A 26,565-nucleotide genomic window follows, 5' to 3' on the forward strand; every position below is an offset into this window, starting at 1 on the left:
TGTTTTGTGGATGTGTGCAAAATTATCAATAAGGGTAGTGATTTTTTCCAACATGATCATTTTAAATTTACAAATTTAAGGCTGGAAAAAGTCTTTAAGCAAGACTTTTACTAAGGAGTTTATAAAGGCACACTATTCTTTTCAGTAACAGATTAATCATGATTTTGGTTCTGTGCTACGTACCTCCTGAAACTATATTAATGGAAAAATTTTCACAGATGTGCTAGTAAATTGAGAACGAAAGTCTGGATATCTTCAGTTAAAAAGGAAACTTTTTTTTTTTTTTTTAAATGAAAGAGACTTCCCTACCCCCAGCAAATCACATATACACATAGGTATTCTGGGAAATTCTAGGAAATCTGAAGGAGTGGGAGGGAAGTCAGTGCATTAAGAACATACCTTAGAGTATTGGGAGACAGATGTGGAATTTTTCTGTAAGTAATTTAACAGGAATAAATTACTTGCTTCTATAGAGAATGTTGAAAAGGTAAGGAAAAAAAAATGTCAACTCTTGAGTTTTAATTAAGTTAAACTGATTAACTTGAGGAGATCCTGATTGTTATTCAGTGTATAAACTGCATTACCTATGTACACTGGTTGTACCAATGTGGAGTTCCTGTTCAAGCCTTCATTATATATTTCTTACAATTAGATTTACAAAGCTGTGGCAAGATTACATTTTGAAAAGTATGTATAATTTACAATATTAAGAGTTATACTGAAATCATGTATTAGTTAAACATCTTGCATTATTTTTATGTAGCAACTATTCTTCCACTATTGCTTATTACAACACTAATGGTTATTCTTTCTTGAATATTCATAGTCATAGGTAAATTATGCAAATGTTTGTTGTTCTTATTTAAGGCACTCTTTGTTCTTGTATGATGCGTTTACTGTAGTTAGAATTGAATTAAATTTTGTTCTGTATGTTTTGAACTATTTACTATTGAACTATTTGAGCTATTTACTAAGCAATGTGTATTTTGTCAAGTAAATCTCATCAACTGCTATAATTTATGATTGGCAATGGTCAATAAGTGTCTATAAAAAAGCAGGTTTTATAAATTATTTTATTTAGAACCTCCTTTTAATTTGATTATCCTAAATGAAGTAAAGAGTACATGGATTCAGAAATGTTTGGCAGGTACCAAAAAGTAATCAACACTAGAAAGCGTCATCATCAGATGGGTGTATAAAATGAAGGCCTCAGGGATTCGCTTTTAGCTAGGTATCATCACAGGTAGTTTGGAGACAAATGCATAATTACTACTGATAAACTTTATGCATGACACCAGTCTTGGTGAAGAGTGAAGACTTTAAAATGATGCTGTTTACCCTTTAAAATCTATGAATTTATGAAACCACTAGGAGCAGAAGGTCTGATGAGGTTGAAAGTAGGATACATAACCTCTCACTTTCAGGCCAGTAACTCAGACACTAAGTTGGTCATCAAGGAAAATCATTGACTGCTGCACAGTCCATGTCTGCAGTTGGAACATGACAGTAGCTCATTTCTCATAGTTCTTTAAAATGTGCAATGATAAAATGATTGCATAAAGAAGTTTTTCCTGAACATAACCATCTTTCAAGGTTACAGTCCCTCATCCTGAAGGAGAGGTTCAAATACAATACTGCCTTCTAACATGTGCCCATTCAGTACTGAAATAGAGATTTATACCTAGTTGTGCACATTGAGAAGTCCCAGTTCTCACAAACTTTTGTCTCCCATTTGTCTCTCATTGACAAGCCAGGCAGGTCTCCATCAAGGGAACTGGGGTATTTTCCATTTCCACCACTGCCGGTGTGAGCCAAGCTAGTGGGTGCAGCCAGTTCAAAAAGTTATCCATACCGCAACAGCTTGCATTTGCTTTGGCTATCACAAAAAGGAAAACAGTAATTGACATAAAGACAGGGGCAAAGGTAAAATCCCTGTGTCAGGAATGATTCTGGTCATCACAGGAAAGAATGAGTAATGATGGGTTAGTATATTTGAGTGTGGACTTCCATTTCTGCTCAGCCAACTGTGATGTATAAAGAACGTTAATTTCCACTGTTATATGACAAGTACAAGTTAATTCTGGGGATGCTCTGACTGGACACAAGGAGAACTTTTCACAGTGAGAACAATCAGCCATTGGAATAATCTCCCCAGGGAAGTCGTGGATTCCCCAGCATTGGATGCTTTTAAGTTTGGGCTGGACAGGGTGCTGGGCCATCTTGTCTAGGCTGTGCTTTTGCCGAAAAAGGTTGGACCAGATGATCCTTGAGGTCCCTTCCAACCTGGTATTCTATGATTCTATGACAGTTGTGAAGTGCAGTTTTATTTACTTTGGACTGAGGGATTAAGCCATCTTCTGTTTATGAAGTCTGACATGGAAGAATAATGATTTTTATAAACAAAAGCACTAATGAGGTTTTGGAAGCAATGGACAAAAGTGTTTTAGTTTAACATTCATTATTTTCTTGTTATTTTCTCCTTCACATGCTTTTATTTCCCTACTATCCAGTGATGTGGGATCTGATTCAGATAACAATATCAGACAAATAAACCAAGAAGCAGCCCATAGGCGGTTCCGCTCTCGGAGACACATTAGTGAGGATTTGGAACCAGAACCTATGGAGAGTGGAGACATTCCTGAGGTATGTAAAGGTCTTGGGTTTAAGAAGTTGACTAAACTTCAAGCTGATGTGTTTCTCATTTGTAAGCTAATTACTGTACAACATAAATAGTCGTGTTTTTACGTGGTGTTTGTGGAAATTGCCTTAGTAAAACACCCGTGACACAATAAAAATCCTAAACAGAGCTATACTTTCAAGGTCCGATGCATTTGTGAGTGCCTGATAATGTAGGCACAATATTAAATACTATGCAAATGTTGGGAGAAACATTTATAATTCCAAGCACTGCTTGTTATATATATGTTAATAGAAACACTTTCAATACTGTGCTTTGAATAACACTGGAATAAGTTGTGAAAAGAAGGGAAAAATACTGGCCAGAACTGCCATGTAGTTCAATTTTCTTTAGTTTCTTGATTTAGAGGAAAGAGCAGCTATTGTTTTTTTTCCCCCAAATACTTTATTTTAGTTAGAATTCTTATTAATCTTATTAATCAGGGTGAGTGTTTGTTTACTTTATAGCTAGACTAAATAAATTAAATTTGGTAGATATTTGTAGGCCTAAGTGAGAGTTTGTGCAAATCTAATCCCATTCAACTTTAAGGAGTATTTTATTATGTGAATCACAGACAAAATTCTTTGTGAAAGCTAGTTTTGGGTCACTAAATGTTATCAGAGCAACAAATAAATGCTTAAACTATTGTTGCAGTCATCGCCTGTTAGTATTTGATTTGCAGATTCTAATGAGTACTTTCTATTATGCATTTTATTCTAAATTAAAATTAACAGTTGTTTCTTAAAAGTTTTTAGTAAGAGTGCAAAATTAGTTACATTTTGAACAAAATTTCAAATGGAATTTATTTAATGGGAGTTCTTCTTCATGCATCTTTTCATCTACATCATTTTCTGTGTTGAATCATAAAGCACTGTGTCATCATCAACATGAAGACCGTTCTGAAGCCAGTGTGAAAATCATTTTCCCCTGTGTGACTACTTTACACAGAGTAGAACGTTTGTTCTAGGGACTGGTTTATTTTGTTAAAGATTAAGGCTGATTATCACACCTGTGTTTGTCATAATGAGGTGGTCACATAGAAGGCAAAGGGACAGAAAACTCGGTCTGTCTTTATAAATCCTTAACATAGTTTTTTCTCTTCTGTTAGCCTTGGGAAACCATTTCAGAGGAGGCAAGTGCAAGTGGAGATTCCTTAAGCTTGTCCTTGCCACCCCCTCCTGCATCTCCAGTATCCCGTACCAGTCCTCAGGAGCTATCCGAGGAACTGAGCAGAAGACTTCAGGTCACTCCTGATTCCAATGGGGAACAACTCAGTTCTTTGATTGTACGTGACATGCTGCTCTTTCCATATAAAACTATTACTGTAATCGTCTGTTAATTTAACATAATCTGAATCATACATAATCATAGTCATAATCTGAGCATGAAGTAAAAATTACCTTCCAAAAATTATCTTCCAAAAAATGCATCATAATTTCACCATAAAGCAAACTGCCTTGAACAACAGAATTCCTCAGTTTACGTTTAATGTTTTCTTTTGTGTGAGTTTAACTTCTGACTCTGCTACTGTTATACGTTTAGTGAAACAAAATAGGTAATACTAGAGAGTATCAAGCTATCATCATCCATTTTACGACATGGTAATTTTTCTTAAGTTCAGTATTTTAACTATACATGTTAAAATTAAAGCATGTGCTTTCTTATATTAGGATTTTATAAAGCCCTCATAGTTTACTGGATCAACTATTGTAAGACAAACAAAGGATTAGAATTGGAAGTAGGTTGTTCTGGTGAAATCCTCCACAAGTTTGTAAATGGTTAGTCTGGAAAAAATTTGTCTCTCACCATAAGAGCTTACTTGAGGTAAAACCAAAAAAATGTTCTCTATATTTGTGTTACCAATTACTTTGTCAGACTGATGGTACCATAAAAATTAAGGATAATACATTTGGAAGTGGGGGAATGTCTTATGTGTCTTTGATTAAGAAAACAATTGTAAGTATTAAACAGAACATCGTGCTGTGATAGATTCTTTTTTTTTTTATTATTATTGGTAGATGCCTTCAGGGTATCTTTGCAATTCAAGAGATAAGAAATTGTATTTACTCTTGTTCTGATTAAATAGAATCTTGATTAGGTGCAAGTTTTTCACGAAGAGCCTATGCAATAGGTGTCTTATAATGATTTGAATGTTATCTAGGGGTTAGTTAGCAAATCATAGTTTTGATGGCTAACCATCTGCATAAAGAGTCACTTGTGCTTTTGTAGATAACTGCAGATTTTAGTAGACCTTCACTTGGAGGGCAGGAGGTTAATCAGATTGTTTCAGTGGCAAGATCAGGGCCTATATTTTTTTTTACACTAACAATAATAAATAAATTGTATAGCTGCAAGGTTATCTTAATCAAAATAATTCAATAATTATATTCCTATACAAACTAGCTCTTTTATGAGCTATTAAGTAATAGCATCTTTCTTATCAGTGCAATAAAAATTATCCTCAGGCCACACTTGCAAAGTAAGAAATTGTCAAAGCATTTAAAATCTCTGTTACTGTGCATTATCCAGTGTAAGAGTGTTGGGGTGCTTAAAGTAACAGGAAAAACCAGACAGTGAAATTACTCTTAAGATGCCTTGCTGAGGCACCCAGAAGTCTGCATACAGAGTGAGTGGGTCAGCAGTATTTAGTGTGTAGCCCCAGCATATTTGTCAAGGCAGCTCATGTCTCTAAACTGTGCTTCCAACAGCTCTGGCCTCTGTGAGAGCTTACTGGCCTGATCCAGCACTTGAGTCTGAGCTGCTTCCATGTGAATGAACAGTGCTTACCCTGGGGTAATGAATCCTCCCAATTTGGAGGCCGACAGGCACAGTACAGAGACATCCAAGAGCTTCATTTGGATTGAGCCAGGTAGGCAGGAAATGTTTGGCACTTCCAGCTGAACACAAGCTATAATCCATGTGCTCAGGTATGTCCACGTGACATTTCCTCTTGATCCAGATTCCCGAAGGCTTGTGAGATCAACTTCGTGACTTTACATGGAGGAAGCTTGGTTCCAGGGTTTGTCCCAAACCTACCAGCTCTAAACTGGCTTTACATAAAGCTGGCTCAGATCTCCAGGTTGTAGGCTGAAACTAGAAGCCCTTACAGTTGCATTTCCCCAACAGCATGCCTAGTATATCCAGCCTGACCTTTGTTTTACACAGAGACGGCTCCAATGTCTCTACATCCATATATAGTTCATCTGCAACATGGCTAAATTGCCAACAGATAGTTGAGGAGTGATTGTTTGTGTGTTAAAGTATTTTGTCACTCTCCTCATCTATCTATGTAATGCCAGAAAACACTTCAGACTTGCTGGTCAACACATTTGTCAGACAAATCCTTTCACATTAGTGTAACACAGAAGCACGAATTACATCTTTTTTTCTTTTTTTCTTTTGTAAACACTGATCTTTTAACAGAATGTGCTCTTAGGACTGACGTTTTCAAGTAAGAGTTGGAGTTTCTGATATGTCTTTCAAATAGTTTGCTTCATGGTTTTGCTTCGTTATCTTTCAGTGGTACATAAGGGTGCCCATGTGAGTGGTTATAAATAGGCTAGGTCATTTTCTTGTTTATTAGTGCATTCATACTCGTACCATTAATATCCAAAAAAAGGTTATGCTAGTTACTCTTTGATTAAAGATGAGGTACCAATTATGCAAAATAATAAGTTTAAGAATTACCCAGGGCTTGTTTCTCTACAGGGAACTTAAAACCTCAGTCAAACCACACAGAAAAACTGTGAGAAAATGCATTTGAAGTGAAATGCTATTTGATTGATTTTATTGAATATGTAGGAATACTGTATTTTACTGAATACTGGTTGGTCCTGAAGTGGTCAGGCAGTTGGACTAGATGATCTTTGTAGGTCACTTCCAACTGAAATATTCTATACCTAGCTTGCTTTCTTGCCAGCTCTCATGACTACAGTATTTGTTGGGGGTTTTTTTGTCGTTATATGGGATTTCTCATGAGAGTAACAAGAAAAGGTTGCTGATGCTATGCCTAGTGCCTTCTAGATGTCTTGGTACCAGCTATCAGGGATATCTCAAAGTTACTGTAATACTGACGTATGTCTTATGTTGGCCTACACCTTGTAGAATGGGTATTAATTCTACAGGACAATGGTTGCTCACTGATGTAGGCAGAACATTAGTTCCTTCTTAAATATAAAGAATATTAGTGTGGCACATTAGTGCCTTCTGAAACATTTTTTAATTGGATAGCAAACATCTTGTTGTCAAGAAGAAAAAGCTGAAATTATCTTTAGCGGTCTTCCTTGTAATTTTGGGATGTGAAAAAGCCTCTGTGGCTGTGAGTCTCAAAAACAATGCTGTAGCAAGTGGAAAATGTAATTATTGATCCTTGTTATTTCTTGGGTGTTGTCCCTTTATAATCTGAGCATGTCCCATATGGAATGGAATTCAGTCACTTGACACCACTGTGCTTTATCACCTTATTTTTGATAAATCTCAGAGGTTTGTGAGGAATTACGTTTTAGTATCAAGCAGACATGCTAGCATATCTGCTTTTTTTTTTAGGGCTTTTTTGTTTCTAATTCATGATCATGAAGGATGTTCTTGAGAAGTTTAAAAACTAGAAGGCAAAGAGGAAAATTAAGACTTCATTTTTTTTAAAAGGAATACTGTAAATTTTTAAGTAAATAATTTTTTAAGACTTTGAGGTCTTATCCATAGTATTTGATTTTGGATTTATTTTTTAATGCCTAATTTTTGTCAATAATGCATGCCATCTGTGGATTTCACCATGAAGTATGTGAAAACCAAGGTGGAGCATTCACTCCCTGAAGAGCTGTATTACAGCTACAGTTTTCATTGCAATGTCTGTTTTTAAGAGAAGTGTCATCTGCTTAATTTTTGTCTAAGAAACAATGTTCTTCGCTTAATTGCTAAGATTTTTTTTTCCATCCATCTTAAAATTTTTTCTTGCCAGACAAATTGGCCTGCTTTTATGCTAAGTTTTCCCATCACTTACACTTAAAAAATCATGTGGGACAGAGGATTTTTAACGTAAGCGTTGCCCTTTCTATTTGACCTTTCCAAAGAAATTCATAGCAATTCACCTGATCCTCACCAATTTCAAACCAGAATTCCTGGAGTTAGTATTTTGACGTGGTGTAATACTGCTGCATTCTGCCTCTGTTTTTATGATAGTAGGGGAAAAAAAAATCACATCTTTTTTCTATCATAATTTGCCCTTTTTTACAATATATAGGAAGGGTCTCCATCAACAGAGAAATGGTATATGCCACCACCTGGTAAAATACAAGTAAATACTAATTATTTACAGGAGATTTATATTTATAGGTGCCCTAATGATCATTAGAATATAGAGTTCTATCTCTAGCAGTTAGTTTGGTTTTGTATGAAATTTCTGGAATAACTCCAGCCAGTAAACTTCTGAGCACTTCTCTGCCATTTGTTAAACAGTAAACTTTAAAGCTGTCTTAATGTTATTATTGAAGAATAAGCTAAGCATCATGTACTAAGATGCAAATTTGGTAATTTCTTAATATGCCAACAGACGAGCTCAGCAAGGCTTCCACTGTGGCTGTAATCCTAGTGGAAGTTCTGCAGAACTTGCTGCTTTCCCAGCCAGAGACTCAGGGTGTCGTAGACACGAGAACTACATAATAATCCCCTGTGTAGGATTGGCATCCTCTCATGGCCCTGTGCAAGTAATGAATATAGGGGTTAACTGGTGCAGTAAGCCATATGTAGAAATTTGTTAACTCTAGCCTATTGATATTTCAAGGACTACATTGCCAATATTCAGCCAGAAGTTGTACAGTTTCCTTAAGCTGCTTATGTTCTCTCCAGGTTCTCCAAAATGTCTTCCAAAGATATTTGAAAATAGTTTTTCGAAAGGTCCATGGCATTCTCATGTCCCATTATGTCTCTAGTTAATCTTCCCCTTTACTGCTGTTTCCACAACTGTTAGTTTTCCTGTATGTTTTCCCAGATGGGATGGCCTATCCTATTCTCTTAGATTAGGCCAATAAAACATTGTAACTTGGATGCTGAAGATGAGTACAAGATGCGTATCCATGTAATTTCCTTTTCTCAGTTAATTTGAAACAGTCCAGGATGGAATGCTGCGAATTCAGATATTTCATTGCTTGCCATGTTTCTGTAGAGGTATTAAAACTAAAGGCATGGCAACATAAATATTTTTTTTTAGGGGTTTGGATTAAATGGGAGAAAAGTAAAATTACTGAATAAACCCCCGTGTTTTAAGACATCTTAACTTAAAGACATCTATCTTTCTTTTTTTTTTCCAGCAAAGAGATCCCTCTTCAAGATTAAGATCTTGCAGCGTAACAGACACCGTTGCTGAACAGTCTCAATTATCCTTGGTAAACCAAAGCTAACTTCTATTTCTTTCTTTTTGTTTGAACACTCTCTGATTCTGAATAATATCTTTTTTTAGGTCAGTTCTAGTCAGATATAGATCAGTAACCAGTATGGGCCTATGACTATCCCAAATAGTAATGGATACCAAATTAATATCATCATGGTCAGCAACTAAAGGGAGGACATTCATGAGAGAGAAAAATGTTTTGAGACTGAGAGCACAGTCATACTAACTTCAGTTATCTAACATTGAAATTTAGGTTACTACACTTCAGATATATAGTCAGTGGAGAGAGAAAATCCTCAAAGGGGTGTTTTCAGCTGGGGTGGGAGAGAGCAGGAGCACCATCTATACTTGAAACTGTAGAGATGCAGGACTCCCTTATCAGGTATATTTTTGTGTCCCATAAATTGATTTTACTTGGAATATATAAATCTGTATAACATTAAAAAGGATTGGTGTTTTACCTAGTTGTAGCTGAAAGGAGCCTTTTTGTGATAGTCCTCACACGATAGAACTGAATAGAATTGCCTCTGTTGTGGTTTTTTAATCTAAGTGATTTAGGTAAGCAACTTCTGCAATGTTATCTAAGTAGATTCTTCAAGCAGGAAAAGGTACAAAGATGTTTTTTAAAAAAAAAGCTTCTCTTTCACGTGATAACCATGCACAGCTTTGATCTGATTGATAGAAAGTTCTACATATTTTGTCCTACAACCCTAGTATGAGGATTGCAAAGGTGGTAGGCTGTAGAGAGACTACTTAAAATAGGATTGTGCAAGATATGCTTTTGAATAACACTGTTCAGATTTTCAAAATAATTTAATACTTAAAAAAATGATACTTTTCTTCCAGGATTTTTTCCCCAGTTTTTTATTAGAAATATATTACATATGAATCTATAAATAGTAAATTTGTGTATCTTTTTATGGAAATGTTGATAAACAGAGTATATCAGTAAGTTTGTTATTGAAGCTGATGTCTCTGCTCATTCTTTCTCTTGCTGTTGGGCAGATGTTTACAATAACCATAGTGTTTTTCTCTCAGTTTAATTTTTTCACAAGTTCTAGAAGTTCTTTAGTGTATCTACATTTGCTGCTTACAGATGCATGTAATAGCTGTTGTTGAAAGAACTGCTTCTGAAGTATTATCTGTCTTTTTACTTTCTCTTCTGGGTAAACAATGGTGTGGTAAGACAGCCTTAACTGTCTTCTCTCTCTACTAGACAAAGTTGACTCTGAATGCAGTCTGTTCCAGAGGTGTTCTGCTGCTTTATTTAATATCACTTTATAGAGTCTGGGTTTCTTTAACTGGTGTAGTCAGATTGGGATTGTGATGTGTCTTTTACTTTATTATTTTAGAACACTTGTTTCATTAGCAGATGTTCAAAACAGCAGAATTGAAAGCATTGCTCTAAAAGAAGGATATTACCTGATCTTAACCATATTTAATCCTTACTGAGCTAATGATAATTTATCTTCTAGCAACTAAATACATACTTTCTTTCTAAATACAGTGCGCTCCTTGACTGTATTAATCCTTACTGAAAATTCATACTATAAGTTCCATCTTTTTCATCTGACTTTTGTGCACTCATTGATGACCAGAATGTATCAATTTTGTTTTTAAATACCATGTTTATGGGCAGAACATGCAAAATTTGTTGGGCGGTTGGGGATCATGTTACATTTAGAATAAATGTTCTTATTATTATCATTGGCAGTACTGAACATATAGAATTGGATACAAGAACTCTTGAAATTAGTTCCCTTGGTGGTTATTGTATGAGATTCTGACTTGGTTATCAGTGATTGATGACTCAATTTTTTTGCTATTATCTTAAACACTATTTCCATCTAATTGTGCTCGTTTAATAAATTTGAGTGTCTGTGATTACTTACTCCTAAAGATGTGACAGTAATCTGTGACCTTCATCACTAAATATACTTATCTGTAACATTAATTATCATTTAACAGCAGAGTGGTCCATCTAGGAGAGCTCGTTCTTCAACTGTCACAGGTGGTGAGGAACCAACGGTAATAATACTCTTTATCAAGCACTATCTCTAACTAAAATGTGGGTAGATATAGGTCTTGTACAGTAAGGAACTTCTTTTCACAAAGCAGCAGCATGTTGAATGAAATACAGCCACTGAATCAATAGATGTATTTTTTTGTTGTTTCAAATTTTCTCAAAATTTCTCAAAACACTGTGATTTCACTCAAATACTAGCATGTTTTAATGATGTGGATATGCCACTAAGTTTTAAGCTATGCACTAAGGAAATACCATAGGCTTCTAAAAAATGAGAGATAAAATACCTAATTCATTAAAAACTGATACTGAAAGAATCAGCGGTTAAAGACATCAAATCAGTATACATGTAGCTGGTTTTTAGCTTGCATCTGTCTTCCCTTACTCTCCATTAGACTAATTAATTTTAATTCTTAAAGTTGATCTTAATTTGAGAACTGTGGAGATACAGTGATACATCACATAGTTCTTAGTGGTTTTATTTAATGCCAGTTTTCATGTTCTAGTAGTTGTTCAGCAGTCCAAGGCTGAATTTTTAATTTGATCATCCCTACAAAAATTCTGGAAGTGCTTTTCGGAAAGTGTAATACAAGGAGGGTGGTTTTAATTTATATTGGACTTTGTCAGAAACATCCCATTCTTATTTAACCTGATTAAATGTCAGTCTGAAGCAAGTTATTTTATGGAAATCATTTTACAGTAACTGTCATAAATAGCTTTTATGAATATATGCGCTCCTAGATAGTATGTTTCAGGGAAAGAAATATAATTTAAACTTGGTGTGTTTCCTATTTATATGTGGTAATGTCAGATCTTAATTTGGCTGTTGATGCATCATTCTGTAATACTGTCTATATTTACTGTTTTTGAATTTTAGAATCAGAGGATTTTGTATTTGTTCCTGCAAATAGCAAATTTTTTTGTGTCGTTGCAAAACCTGCTTGACTTGTTAATCATTAGTTAAAATGTGTGCTATATTGAACTGTAGTGTACAGGTCTTTTGTTGGCAAAGCATCTTGTCTTGATTATACTTTTTAGGACAAAATATTAATATTTTTCTGCAAGTGAGTTCAGACTTCACTGACTCATAATTAATACAGCTATATCATAGATGTTTTACCCAATTATATTGCAGCTTGCTAATGGGACCTTACCCCCCCCACTTTGTCTTTGTTCAGCATGCATTTATACTCTGAACCACAAATCTGTAGAGGACTTAAGTCTTAAATTAGGATTCATGCATTTAAATCCAAAAGCAGTATCTTCAAAGGTTGCCATTCTCTTTGTCCTTTAGGAACCTAAAGTTTGTAGACGTACAATCTGTCAATAGTAAAAGTTTCTGGGTCACTTTAGTTTTGCTTTCAGAATCCGTACAAAACCCCTCATTGGACTGGGACCCACAAATTAGATGTTCTTCAGCCTCAGTCCCTAAAGAAGCATGATTCTGCCAGCATGCTGGGAGCATGCCTAACACAGAGGGACAGGGGCGGACTGCACAAAAATGGGATGCCGTGGCATCTTAAGAAGTGATGATGCTCCTTTTTATAACTGGCTTAGTTAAGTTACTTACAAGCAACAAGCACTGAGTTCTGTGCCCTCCTACGTATGAGATGATTTAAATCCACATCGCTTTTTCAGGAATAGTCCCAGTGCAGGACTGTCTTTCCTCTTGAATCTGTTCTGCAGTGAGAATGAAAGACGCGTTGCACTGGCAAGGCAGCAGTAACCATGCTTGGCTCTTTAGCCTGATGACCAACGCAATCAGCGAGCTGAGCCTCTTCAGGAACAGCAGTTACACCCAAGAGTGGCATATCCTGACTGATTGCTCTAATTACTGTTGTTTTGTGTGAGAGTTGATATTACTGCCATGGCCCTGCAGTGTCTGGTTTAGAGTGTGACTGAAGTAGGAAGGAGTCTGTGTTGATTTGTCATTTGTCTTAGCAAGCTTTGGGGCCTGAGGAGGCTATTAAAGGGCATATTCATACACATTAACATTACCTGATTTTTTTCTCCCTGTGGGTCCAAGTCTAAGCATTTAGATAGCTCATAAGAAATCAATACACTAAATATTATGTATAACTGTAAAAATGCTACATCTGCCCTAGATACAGTGTGGGTGACTTTGTATGTTGGTTGGTAACAGAAAATGAACAAATTTGTTACTTGAGTGTGTGTAACGAAGTAGGTGATGACTGTAGATAAAGTGCGTGTTTGGATAAATGTATCTGGGGTTATTAACCACTTTGCTTTTCAGGATTTTTTTTTTTTTTTTTTTTTAAGTTCCCAAGGACCTTTACCATTCCTCTGTGAAGGGTACATTGTAAAACTAGTCCAAGCAAAATATAAATTAATGCATCATGTGTCCCAGCATCTCCATACTCATGACATTTTGTCTTTAAACCATAATACTTCCTCCCCCACACACACTGTTTACTGAAGACAGTTGTTAAAAACCATTCAGGTTTTGGGTAAAAGGCTCTTGATAGATCTCCCAAGTTTCTACTCTGTGTGGTAGAATATCTTTTACACTGATATCTCACGTACAGAAAGGAGATTGAAGGACAAACTCTGTTTTGCAGATTGCATTGTGGGTTGCATTAACCCACAATGAATAGTAAGGAAAAACGCTGCTGATAGCTGAATTTATTTTGGTAGAGTGTTAAAGAGAAAGGAAGGATCAGGTGGCATAACTAGAGCATCTTTCTTGTGTTTCTGTATCCTTACAGTTGAAGTTGATAATTTGCAGCATGCCATTATATAGTGAATAGATTTTGTATTATTACAACTAAATGATTCAAACTTTTAGTTTAAAATCTCTGAATTTTATGTTAAATATACTTAGCTTTTTTCCATCACAAGAATGGTCATCGGTGCAGTTGTCACTTTACCAGGAAGACTCCTTTCTAAATCTAGAAAGCTTAACAATTGGTTTCTAACCTATGTGAAAGTATTTGATAATTTTCAAGGCTGATTCTGCCCTTGGTTTTATTTTAAGATCATACTAAAAATTTTTAAAAGGTATTCCTTAAACATATTTAATCTCTTATTCATGTGCACTGCTTTGTATTCCAACATCCATATCAGGTGTTCATGGAATTCAATTTGCATTCACCTAGTGAGAATTAAAGAGCTCAGAGCCATGTATGGCTCTTTACTAGTTAGAGAGTTCCTACTTTGCAGGACTGAGTCTTCAGTCATTGATCTTTACCAAAATCATTTGCCTGTAGAGCTGATCCCCTTCTGCCTGCACTTAGGCTGCTTGTATATGAATCAATGCCGATATTTTTATTAAAGGTGTAAAATAATTGCTGGGAAGAGTTGATCACTAGCACAAACTCCAAAAAGAATAGTATGTCTCAGCCTCACATCAAGAGAATGAGTAAATCAATGAGCTAGGGGTAGATACGGGTTTTTCTTTCCTCCATTCTGTGGGAGCCTGAGTTAAACCACTGTAGGCAGAGACATGTATCATGGCAATGATATCAACAATTTAAAGCAAGGAAAGGTGCCTCTGCTGCGAGCTTTTTTGAGAATTTTGCCCACATCTGAGATGACCGTCTGCAACGCAGCCATGATAAAAGCAGACTGCTAGATGAAGGCATTTCGGTTCGTTTTCTTAGAATTGCAAAGCTGCCTATTTCTAAAGGAATTAATATTATTGATGATTAATTAAAGCACTGCACAAAGTGGTAAGACAGTGCAGTTCAAGCACTGTTCTTTACTGTCACGTGATGAAGACCTTTAGGTTTCATCATCCTTCTGCTATGAAGGCAGATATTTTGAAAGAGTGAAGCCATCTCTAGCATTATAGTCTCCTGATAATTAATGTATAAATATATTTTTAATGTATAAATGTATATTTTAATGTATAAATGTATATTTTAATGTGATTAATAATTAAACCAAGTGCACATTGAACCAAAGATCCAGACATGGCTACTGAAAAGCACCTTGCACAAGCTGAGTCTTTGATGCAATTATTAATGCATGGGCTTCATTGAGAGCAAAAATACTGTCCTGCAGAGTTTCGCAGTTTGCTTCTATCTGCTGTGAATGACAGAAATTCCTGTATCTCTCTAGCTCTTAGTATTTATAACAACTACTTGAGAAAAACACCTGAGTATTCCGATTTTCTTGTTTGCTTCATGGACAGCCAGGATACCTGTTCTTAAACCATTATACAAGCAAGTGATGTCTTAAGAGAAGAGGAGTCCCAAACTAGAAAGTGACTAAGCTTAATGTAGATTTATGTAGAGTGTATGGTCTAAAAATGGTAACTCCCTGGGCATCCTCCCCTTCTAAAGTACATATTCAGATGCCGACAGGGTCAGTGTTAAAAATTCTCTCTAGGCTATTTTTCTTCAAGAAGCTTTGCCATTTATGTTACAATGTTTTGGGTGGGTTTGGGTTTTTTTTTTTTTGGGGGGGGGGGGTGTCCCTCTCCTCTGTGCGTCCCAGAAAAAAATGTCCAGTTGGTTTAAGCATTGAATATTTTCCTCACTGGAAGTGCACAAGACAATATCAGCAACACACAGTGACATAATTATTGTGTTGAATGGTGACATAACGTGTTTAACGACAATTAGTGCCTTTGGCACCATTATCATTATCCATGTATTTTCGTTAGAACAATGTCTCTCTTCTGGAACTTTTCGTAAAAAAAAATCTTTTCATACTAAAGTTGGGGCTCCAATTTGGGCTGTATCTTGTGTCTTCAGGACACCTAACCCTGAATGTGCAACATTTTAACTAGTAACAAAGTGGTTAAACTTCAGTTTTTAAACCCACAGTGGTTTCTTGCAACTGATTCAAGACACCCTGTGGTAAAGAAAAGAACAGAACCTGGGAGATCTTGACTCAGCTGCACGGTTACTTCAATTCTTACTTATCCATACTAATAAAAGGAAAAAACATCCACCTTTTTAAGGAAAAATCATTAAAACACAGAGGTCCTTTTTGTCATTATGTGTAATCTACAAATTAAAAAGTTTGAGGGCATACAAGCTTAACTGTTTTCTGAACAAGATGCCTGAATCTGCAAAAGGGAATCAAAAGATCTGTTGTGAGAAAAAATTATTTGACTCAAGGGTACATGAAGAAGAGCTTATATTAAATGAAATCAGAAACCATATTTTTCTGTATGTTTGTTGTGTTTAAGGATGTTGTAAGTTAAGTTCCTCTTTTTTAAACAACAGACTTATGAAATATATTTTTTTAAGCTATTATAAAATAACAATACAGTAATTTCTTGCTTGAACAGCCTTCAGTGGCCTATGTGCATACTACACCAGGCTTACCTTCAGGCTGGGAAGAAAGAAAGGATGCAAAGGGCCGTACTTACTATGTCAATCATAACAATCGAACCACAACATGGACACGGCCCATTATGCAGGTATGAAGATCTGTTATAATGCTTAATTTAGGTGGCAAACACTTAGCATGTACTGAGTATAATTTCAGTTGAAGCAGCTCTTCAGAACTCTGAAATTTAAAAAAAAAAAAAAGTCCTAAGCATTGTCATGGCAACTCAGGATAATCATAAAAAATTGCAATGACTGGGATTTTTTTGTTACTTCTTTTAACTGTGTTAAGGTACAGGTTAAGATGATTGCTACAATGGAGGGAATTTACAGAGAGGTACTTATGAACTAATAAAAGGAGGCAAATGCATTCTTAGGATTGAATTTGAAAGTTGTGTTGATCTGTTAATAGTACCATATAAATATTTGCCCTTCCAATGGAATTAAATACTTCCAAGAAAGTATATGTAATATTTCATAATAATAATAAATAATGACATCATTTTTTAAGTGTGCTAACTCTGGATGAACTGTGTTTCTGACAATTTGCTAAGTTGGTTTTGCTTCTGAAATAGCTTGCAGAAGATGGCATGGTCGGGTCAACAGCAAATAGCAGCAACCATTTAAGTGAACCCCAAATAAGACGGCCTCGAAGCCTCAGTTCACCAACAGTAACTTTATCTGCTCCACTAGAGGTGAGAAACACTGTTGCCAAGAAGGGTTACTTACCCCTGACTTCTCATTCTTCCTTGGCCTTACAACTTTTTATTTCCTTTTTAGTTATGCAACACAGCCACTTTTCCCTATTATTGATTCTGCCCTAATATATTGCTGTTTTCTGTAGCAGTTTTCCATCTGGATCTTGATATTGTACAGTAGTATTACTTCACTTTTATGGTCATTGAATGATGTATTTTATATATGATTGTTTGGTTTGGTCAGCTAAAACGTGATCTGTATGCATGTTGGAAATGCGTTGTTGTGACTCCCTTCAAGTGCTATGAGTGTAATAAAGCAGAAATATTTTCTTAAGTTGAAACATTTATTTTGATGCTGGTAACTTTGAAAATAATACATGCAATTGAGTTTGGAAAATCTTTGAATTAAGACAGTGATTGCGTTTTATATTCCTTGTCTTTCAAAAGGGTATTTAATTTCTTTTAAGTATCTTCAAAAGTAATTCAGACTACTGTTGAATGATGTTTACTGAAGCATGTCTGAAGAATAACTTAAGTGGCTTCTTACTCAAAGACAATGTGTGTTTTACTTTTGAAAGTGTGATTAAAACTCTTGAATCAGTTAAACGTGGCTGTGTTGAGGAGAGTAAGTTCTTAAAAATTTCTTCTTCAGACTTAAAGTATGGCACCTATTTTTGTCCTTCTCTCTGATCTTTCCTACTTGTGTCCCCTTTGTCCCTGCAAAAGTTTGCCAACAATCAAGTGAAGATTGTAACATTTAATTCATTTTATGCATCATTCTTTGTTCCTTATACTGAAATGTATTCAAACTGTTGAGCAAGTTGTTAAACAGAAGTAGGATTATTGGACAGATTGTAGTGAGGTGATTATAGTTCATATTTAAAATAAATTATCTCTATGTATATGTAATTCAGATAAACCCTTGAACAGTTAACTGCTTAAAACTACCCTTGCCACTGTTAATTTTGAAGACCAAATTTACTGTAATTTAAATAAATTAAAAGATTCTGAATATCTTAAACTAAAACATTAAGGGCGTTCCTCTCCCTATTTTAAACAGTTGAGCTGGTGGAAGTCACTGACTAAGCATCTGAAACTTGAGCTAACTTTTTAGGGCAATAACCTATTCCATAGCTACAAAATCATTATTCTCTTCACTATTCAACTAATATAGAATATTAGAATATTCAACTAATCAGTTTGGCGGTTAGTTTGTTCAATGCTCACAAGGGTGCTGAAGAGCACAAACTTGTCTTGTTATACCCAACTCTGAATTCAATTTTTTAAAAAAGGTAAGGTGTAGACTTACTAATATTAAAATCGGAAAATGGTACAATCACGAGAAAAAAAAAGAGTTTAACTTTTTAGAAGTTACGTCTTTTGTTTAAATGGTTATTTTACTGTAAAATATTCAACTTTGTGTACAAGACATATGGAAAGCTTTTATTTAAGGCAAGATATTTTAAATGCTACCTTTGAACACTGTAATCTAACTGCATTTTCTATCCAAATGCAGCTCAAAACAGGCCACAAATAAGGCTAGAATAATTTTGTAAATATCAATGTTGGTGCCTCATTTTCTAATACAATACTTAAAAAAAAAAAAAGTAATTAAATGTAGGCCAAGTTAGAGAATTGCCAAAATAAGCATGCGGAGATCTACTGAATCTTAATAATTAGCAAAACTAGAAGAAAACAAACTATTATCATGTATCAGCTAATGAGAGCATGTTTTTGGAAAATAACTGAAAAGTACAAATGCAAAGATTTAAACATAGTATTTAGGTCTTGTTACCTGATTGTGGTGGTCTGTATTTTCAAAGGTGAGTAAATCTGGATCAAATTTGTCAAGCTGTTTAGGTATCTAAACATGCAGTTTCCCAGTGAAATTTTAAAAAAACACACACACACATGATGCAACTTCCATTTTTAACCAGTAGGCATTGATCAGTGAAGCAGTTTTGGGGCTGTGATCATTTACTTTTTTAAAAAAAAAAAAAGTCCAAGATCTGTAATTGCAAATCTCCATTTATTTTAGGAACTTGTTTTAAGTTCATATTTAACTGTTTTGTCTGAAGTTATAGTTGAGAAATATATTGAAAAGTGGATAACATCGCCTCACGTTTAGGATACTCTCTTGTTGTAAAGTAAGATATATTACACCACAAAGCACGAAGCAATCCTTTTATTTTTTACTTTGTAAAATGAAATACTGGCAAGTACAGGGCAGCTGCAGTAAAATATATAATCAAATGTGAATACTGTGGACATTCTCATTGCAGAGGGAAGTGCTAAAATACTGTCCTTCACAGCAAAAAGCTCGATATGTTTATAAGGAGCAGAATTCAGCTAAGTAAGTTCTAGAAAATCAGTACCAGCACTTAATTCTAGTATTAATTACATCTGGAATGAAAAACTATTTGCTGTGAAACCAAGTTTTGTTCATTTACAGTATCAAGTGACATTTGACAAATCTTAGTATCTTTCGTTTTCTTCAGGGTATCAAGGACTCCCCTGTGCGCAGAGCAGTGAAGGACACCCTTTCCAATCCACAGTCTCCACAGCCCTCACCTTACAACTCTCCTAAACCACAACACAAAATTGCACAAAGCTTCCTTCCTCCTGGCTGGGAGATGCGAATAGCACCCAATGGCAGGCCCTTCTTTATTGATCATAATACTAAAACTACTACGTGGGTAAGAGAAATTCTAGATAATGAATTTTAAATCAGTTGCCATCTTTTAAATGTTTCTGTCTTTGTTTTCCTGCCTATATACCCCCCATTTTATTGTGGCATTTGTCTTGTCTTTAAAGGGGGGGATTTGTCAGCCTAACTTTTCATAAAAGTGATGTAGGAATCTCACTGAATCCTACGCAGTCGCATACAGTAGCAGTAGAATTGAGTAGCTAATTTCATGAAATGCCTGTAGTGCTGCCATTGCTGCACTCAGAGAAAGGAAACTTATTTGATCATGTCCTCTTAGATTTTGGTGCATTTATCCATCATGTAGCATGCAATAGTGTTTTGCATTTTGTATTTGACCTTTTTATACTTTACAAATCTTTGCATACAAGTATCGTCCTTTAAATTCCCCATGTTTGGGTTTTAGAGGCATATAGTGCAATGGAGATTTGGATTGTTGTTTAGTTTGAGAGTGTCTGTAACTGTATTGTATTTCACTGTGACTAGCACTGCTTTTTTATTAATATAATGTATGTTCATCTTCAGTTAACGGAATCCATTTTACTACTTCTTTTATGTCACGAGGATCCATTTTTCAATAATTCTGCAATTTTGGTCAATACATTGAAGGAATAAAATTACACTAGGAAAAAAAATGTCAGAGACAACCCAGCATTTCATGTTACCCTTGAAATACAAGTTGCACTTTAATTTGTTAGGCATCATTCAGATTCCCAGTGACCACCAGTTACATGATGTATTTTTAATTGTTGTTCTTAATGGCGTTCCCAGGTGCATTTGGGTAGATTATGTGTATGGAAATCTCAAGCATTTTTTGTCTAGATTTGTCTTCTGTGGCCTATTTTACTTGCCCCTTTTTGCTTCATTTACACATTGATGTAATAACACCTGTGCATTAATAAAAATGTGAGGAGCTCATTTTCATCCTTTTTGAGCCTTTTTGTGATAGGATGGTTTATTTCTCTTATGTTTTTAAGAGCCAAAAATGTGCATATATATCTAAATGCCACTTACAGGAGTGCATGCATTCCGAAGAACAGGGCTGTATTTTTTGAAGCATATCTCTGGATATAGCACACTTAATGGAGTCAAAGTCTCACATCACCCTAACTCGTAACATTTAAAAATTAATTTCAGTATATGAATCCTAACAAAGTTCATGACACATCCCAGTAGTAAATGTTCTGTTGCTTTTGTATATTTTGTTTTATTCTCAAAATATAAGAATAAAAGAATAACTGTAATGTAGAAAGATTTCTTTTAATTCTGTTTGACTTAGTATGTACATCTAACTTGATCTGTTGGGTTTACAGTTCCATATTTCTGTTACAGGAGGATCCACGACTGAAATTTCCAGTGCATTTGAGATCAAAAGCATCTTTGAACCCTAATGATTTGGGCCCTCTTCCTGTAAGTGATAATGTGCATGTATTTTAATATATACCTGCTATCTTATGTGATCTGATTGATTAGTGCAGTCATATTTTGTATGTGGACACATATGTTGCTGTCATCACTTCTCTGAAGATACTAATGCTATGTTTATATATAGCACTAAAAAGCTTTATTGTGATCTGTGAATCAGTCAGGCTCTTTGAAGCCAGCCTGTAGTATTTCTGAAATGATTGCATGTTTCTTTGCTTATCTGAAGCTTTGAGCTTTGAAGAAACTTACCTTGGTTTTATCTTTGACTATGTTCTTTTAGATAATTACCTGTTGCTTTAGGAAAAAATGGAGCAGGTTGTTCAAAGTGAGCTCTGTCAATGTACCAGCATATATTGGCATTCAGAAATCTAAATAAATTTTGATTTTTCAAAGAAACTTCCTTATTCTGCAGAGAAAATTATCATTTTAACATCAGAAATTTCGTCACACTTGTAACCAATGTATAATACTTTTTCACAGCCATGTCAAATACAGAGCTTTGCTTTGTTTATAAAGAACTTCATCCTTAATGGCAGAGACTAGTCTATGAAAGCTAACACTTTTCCTAAGGTGCTGGTTTTTATGGTGTAGTGTTAATTCAGCTCATTGCCTCATATATACTAAGTGTACTTTTGAGAATTTGCCATTGAAATTGTACTTGTAACACTGGAAACCTTAGTGACAGCAAGCCACTAATTGTCACCAGCATTCTCAGTGCTCCAGCACGTATTACAGGCTGTCTGCAAACAGCTGTGCCAGCAGAAGATGCTACTGTCCCACTCTACATGATGTGGCAGATTAAATTATTTTAGTTTTAAATAGTTTGAATAACAACTCTTTAATCCTACTCATTTTCACTGAGTTGGGTTACAGTTTACTTAGATGAACAGCTCTGCCAGCAGACCAAAATGAGTGCTGCTTTTGGGCAAGAGTGGTGACAAATGCTACCTTTGGTGAGGGGTGATAATCTCTGTTACCACCTGTGATCAGACATCCTCCTCTAAAACATCCTAAAATCTCACTGCCCTTGTCTTGATTAGCAAAAAGTTTCCCTTGTATTTAAATCAAGCTAGGCTACTTTCAGGCCCAGCATCTTGAACCACTGATTAGATCAAAAACCACATGCAGCTGAACATATTTATTCTGATGCATTTCCTGGTTACAACACAGCAGTAGTGCAGTTTGTCTTTAAGAAAACAGCTGTGGAAGTAGCTGTTCTTTTGCAGTTCTTCAGATACGTGGGGAGCGTGCATTAATCTTCAAGGACACATTGCTTAGGTAGGAGGTGCTGCATGGGAATAACTGAAGGGCCAACTTGGAGTTTATTCTGTTAATTGCAAGAGATAAAACATGCAGTGAAATCATGTATCACTGGAAATATATAATTAGTAACAGATTTAAACTCAGTTAAACCATTTTTGAGTGAGGCAAGAATGACTACAGAATTTAGCAAGAGTTTCTCAAAAAAGATTGAAATGAAATTACTTCTCATCTTTATTTTATAGAAGTCAAGCTCATGTAGAGCACACAGGTGGAATAAGTGCTAGACTGGACAGCATTGCATACACTAACAGTGTGCCATTTATTCTCCTTTCTATACTATAATCATTTGGAAGATGAGAAAAGGAAAGGGAAGAATTAACGACTAGGTCAGACATTCTTGTCCCACTGTAATGGGATCTTGGCTTACATATTTACAGGTAAATAACCCACATGTATTTCAGCAGTAGAAGCAGAAACTTTCAAACCTAACCAATGATGGACAATCTATTCTTTGTGATCGTTTCCTCATATTAGGAAATTAGTATAAACCCTGATGCAAGAAGTCTCCACTTCCAAGCTTTAAAAAAATATTTACTGTATTGGATAGTTACCTGTATAAATAGCCAGTTCTTTGAATCTTCCTAGATTTTTGGCCTTGACATAATGCGTCTGTGATCATTTTGTGTTTTCTAGCTCACAAGCATCTATCAGGCAGTTTACGTAGATGTGGATAATGTATTCCTTCAAGCTGTGTGAGAGTGGTGGTATTTCACTTATTTTCTCTCCCTTTTTTTTTTTTTTTTTTTTTTTTTTTTTTTTTTTTTTTTCCCAATTCCAGCCTGGTTGGGAGGAAAGAATACATTTGGATGGAAGAACGTTTTATATAGACCATAGTAAGTAAGCACTCCGGTACTACAGCAAATAGACAAAGGGAGGTAATAAATATAGAAGTGAAAGCTTTATAATTTTACTCTTCATTTAGGAAGCCAGGTGTTGATATGTGGAGACATTGATACCAGAGACTTAGTGCCCTCATACGGTACTGTATATTCACTGAAAGCTTGCTTTTAATTGGCTCATCAAGCTTTGTCCCTCTCTGACTTGTGAAGCATTAACATTTCTTCTTTGTGGTTTCTTTTGTTCTTGTTGATATTTTGGATTCGTTGTTGTTGTTGTTGATGATCCCATGGCTTATTTGCTCTTAATAAATTAAAATATACACTAGGAATAGAAAATAAGATGAGAAAAGATCATATAGCCACAACTCCACATATAGGCAGTGGAGAAATTAGCACTGATAAGTATTCTTTCCTCTCCTTTAAGAAAGTCTTGTGGCAGTGCTGCTTCTGATCTTATTTCCTATTTATAGCATGTTAAACTGCACCCAGCCCATTAATATTATTCAGTTCTGTTAGTGAAGTTCTAGTGTAAGTGATGTTTCATTGTAGACTTGTGTTATTACAGCATCTCAGAACTACTGTGTGAGTTTTTGTTGTTGTTTGAAAATAAAGTAGCCCAGAAAGGTTGGGTTGGTGGTTCTTCTTTTTAAGACTTCAGCTGGACTTTATAATGAGATATTTCTATTGATGGCATAATCTTCACAGAAATAGATAACGCACAAAACCATTAGAAGAGGGTACATATGCTGCTCAAAGAATTAAAATCTTAAACTATTACACATATTTGACAGTATTATGTTTTTCCTTCAGTATCAGTAACGCTGACTCCAATGCTTATCCATAGTTCTATATATGGCGCTATTAAATCATTATTAAAAGACTGTCTCTAAAGTAATACAAACTTTGAAATTGTATAAATAATTTTAAATAAAAATTAGAAATAATACACTCGTCAAGCACCACATTAACCTCTTTCAAACATCAGTACAGAATTATTATTCTTTATACCTTTTGTAATTGTTTTTCCCAGCAGATATTTGGAAACTTAAATATGACAAATTGTTCTAAACTGTTGCCACTGAAGAATCACAGAATAAAACTGTCTTATTTAAAATATCTGTATAATTGTTGAGCCTCTCAACCACCTTTAAAGAATTTTAATTTTTCAGTCTCCTAAATCTACTTAAGCATGTGTTAGTCTCTAAAAGTAAATGGAATGTTAAAGTTGTACATTAATTAGAATTCCCCAAAGAGTTTATAATTGTTATAAAACTAAATTTATTTGCATCTGAAATCTCTCTCTAGCCCCTCTTTTGATCTGTGTATTTAGCTTTTTATATAACAGCTTTTACAAGAGTTTAGAGAAGTTTTGTGGTTTTTTATAATGCTGCTTGTTTCCAGCAAATATCCTTTTGGTCTCAATCTGGTGCCACACCACTACAATTACAAGTGGACTCCAGGAGCAGAGGTGGTGCCAGTGGTATTACAGTGGACACGTTGCAGCTCCATTGTGCTCAGTATTTAGGGAATGACTGCAGACAGCATTCAGTGCTCAGTGATTTGGCTTGAGCAATCTCAATAGTAGCATTTGTTTTCACAGTATTGATAAGGAAGTGCAATGACATTTGACCATATTGATAGGTTTATGACAGAGCCTGCTGACTCACTCTTACTTGTTTCATGGCTAACTTGAGTGCATAGGCTGAAATCAGTCATGGGTGCAATCAGCTGTGCTCACCCTAAATATGCAAGTCTCAGTAGTCCATTACCATGATAAACTGGCCATCATTTCAGTCATTCTCTGCTAAAGTGATTAGTTAAGATGCAACAAATGAGTCAGTTTCATTATTAGAATACAATATAAATGTTGAAAGTGTTGACAAATTCAGCTACTTTTAATGTCCTGGTTCCCCGGATACATTTTGTAATTCTTCTGCATAATTATCCAATACTGTTGTCCTATTCTGAAATGTTTTTCTCATCCCTGAGAGAAACTGTAAAGAAGTCTAATGCAACCGGCACAGAAGCCTCCTGTTGTGGAGCAATACTAACTGCTATTAAGCATGCCATATAAACTAGTAAAGCAAAGTACTGTTAAAATAATTTAGGTATTACTTGTAACATAGGAGCCTGAAAATATAATATTTTTAGATTTTAACTGTAAACAGTTCTGATTTCAGCAGCGGTCAATCTTTTAACAAAAAATAGAGTCTCTAGTTCTCCATGATTGGTCCTTAGCTAGCTAAGTTATTTACCATCCATGAATAAAACAGTATTCTCTGTTCATTGTAGCATGCATCTGCGTTTCGTAGGAGCCTTATAGGGAAATAAGATTTATCTGTTGGAAGGTATCATGAAGGAAAACACAGAAGTTTTCCAACCATATTTAGAACAGTTACCCGTGGTTCACTGCCAGGGATGGATATATTAAATGGGTTCCCCTCAAAGTCTGTCTTGGATCCCCCATTCATCAATATATTCATTAGTGATTTGAACAATGAATCGGGGGACTGTACTCAGTGCAGCAGGAAACAACAGGGTAGGAGAGGTGAGAGGTGCTTGCTGGAACAGGATGAGAAATCAGAATGAGTCTGGCAAATTGCCACTGTAGTGTGAAGGAAGATGCTGTTCTATAAGAATTGCAAAGTGTTACTCAGAATGGTAATAATTAGAGAATTTTGGTTGAAAAAGGCATGAAAAATAGCATCAACTGGACACGAGTTAACTTATCCTGTGATGTATCAACAGGAGTGTCTTAAATAAGACCTGAAGAAATCCTTCTAATTTCATCAGCACTGGTAATGTCTTGCCCATGATAATACTGTATCTAGCATGGAGCCCTAAACTTCAAGAAAACAGTGGACCATTTAGAAAGGGACCAAAGGAAACAGAGGAGAAGAGGGAATCCTCAAAGGCCCTAGAGCCCAATTTATGAGGAAAGACAGTATTGTATTTGTGTGAAGGCTCAAAAGAGATGGTAGATTTTAAAAAATGTGCTGCAAAAGGAATTAATTTGTTATCCACATTCACTTCGGATAAGACAGAGGATCTTGAGCTACAATTCCAGGCAGAGTGGTTCATGTTAGGCCCTTCTAATTGTTGGGGCATTTAAGCCCTGGAATAGCATTTATAATATGAAGTCCCTGTCACTATAATACTGGGGGGGGGGGGGGGGGGGGAGAAAAAAA

The 26,565-nt window shown here is 35.4% G+C and overlaps 1 protein-coding gene across 8 annotated transcripts in view; it reads left to right on the top strand.

Annotated features, from left to right (window-relative positions):
- Positions 1 to 26,565, top strand: part of NEDD4L (neural precursor cell expressed, developmentally down-regulated 4-like, E3 ubiquitin protein ligase) — a 146,686-nt gene that overhangs the window by 95,617 nt on the left and 24,504 nt on the right. For 3 of the 8 annotated variants that reach the window (XM_010583058.1, XM_010583056.1, XM_010583051.1), the window contains 10 exons: positions 2,511 to 2,643; positions 3,786 to 3,962; positions 8,983 to 9,057; positions 11,031 to 11,090; positions 16,349 to 16,480; positions 16,964 to 17,083; positions 19,585 to 19,782; positions 21,123 to 21,200; positions 23,317 to 23,371; positions 23,461 to 23,517. In XM_010583058.1, the coding sequence (XP_010581360.1) occupies positions 2,511 to 2,643; positions 3,786 to 3,962; positions 8,983 to 9,057; positions 11,031 to 11,090; positions 16,349 to 16,480; positions 16,964 to 17,083; positions 19,585 to 19,782; positions 21,123 to 21,200; positions 23,317 to 23,371; positions 23,461 to 23,517 (1,085 nt within the window). The remainder of the gene's footprint in view (positions 1 to 2,510; positions 2,644 to 3,785; positions 3,963 to 8,982; positions 9,058 to 11,030; positions 11,091 to 16,348; positions 16,481 to 16,963; positions 17,084 to 19,584; positions 19,783 to 21,122; positions 21,201 to 23,316; positions 23,372 to 23,460; positions 23,518 to 26,565) is intronic. The other 5 variants (XM_010583057.1, XM_010583052.1, XM_010583059.1 and 2 more) reach the window with 3 other exon arrangements.

Source organism: Haliaeetus leucocephalus, unplaced genomic scaffold, assembly GCF_000737465.1.
Source record: "Haliaeetus leucocephalus isolate CR32 unplaced genomic scaffold, Haliaeetus_leucocephalus-4.0 Scaffold866, whole genome shotgun sequence".
NCBI lineage: Eukaryota > Metazoa > Chordata > Aves > Accipitriformes > Accipitridae > Haliaeetus > Haliaeetus leucocephalus.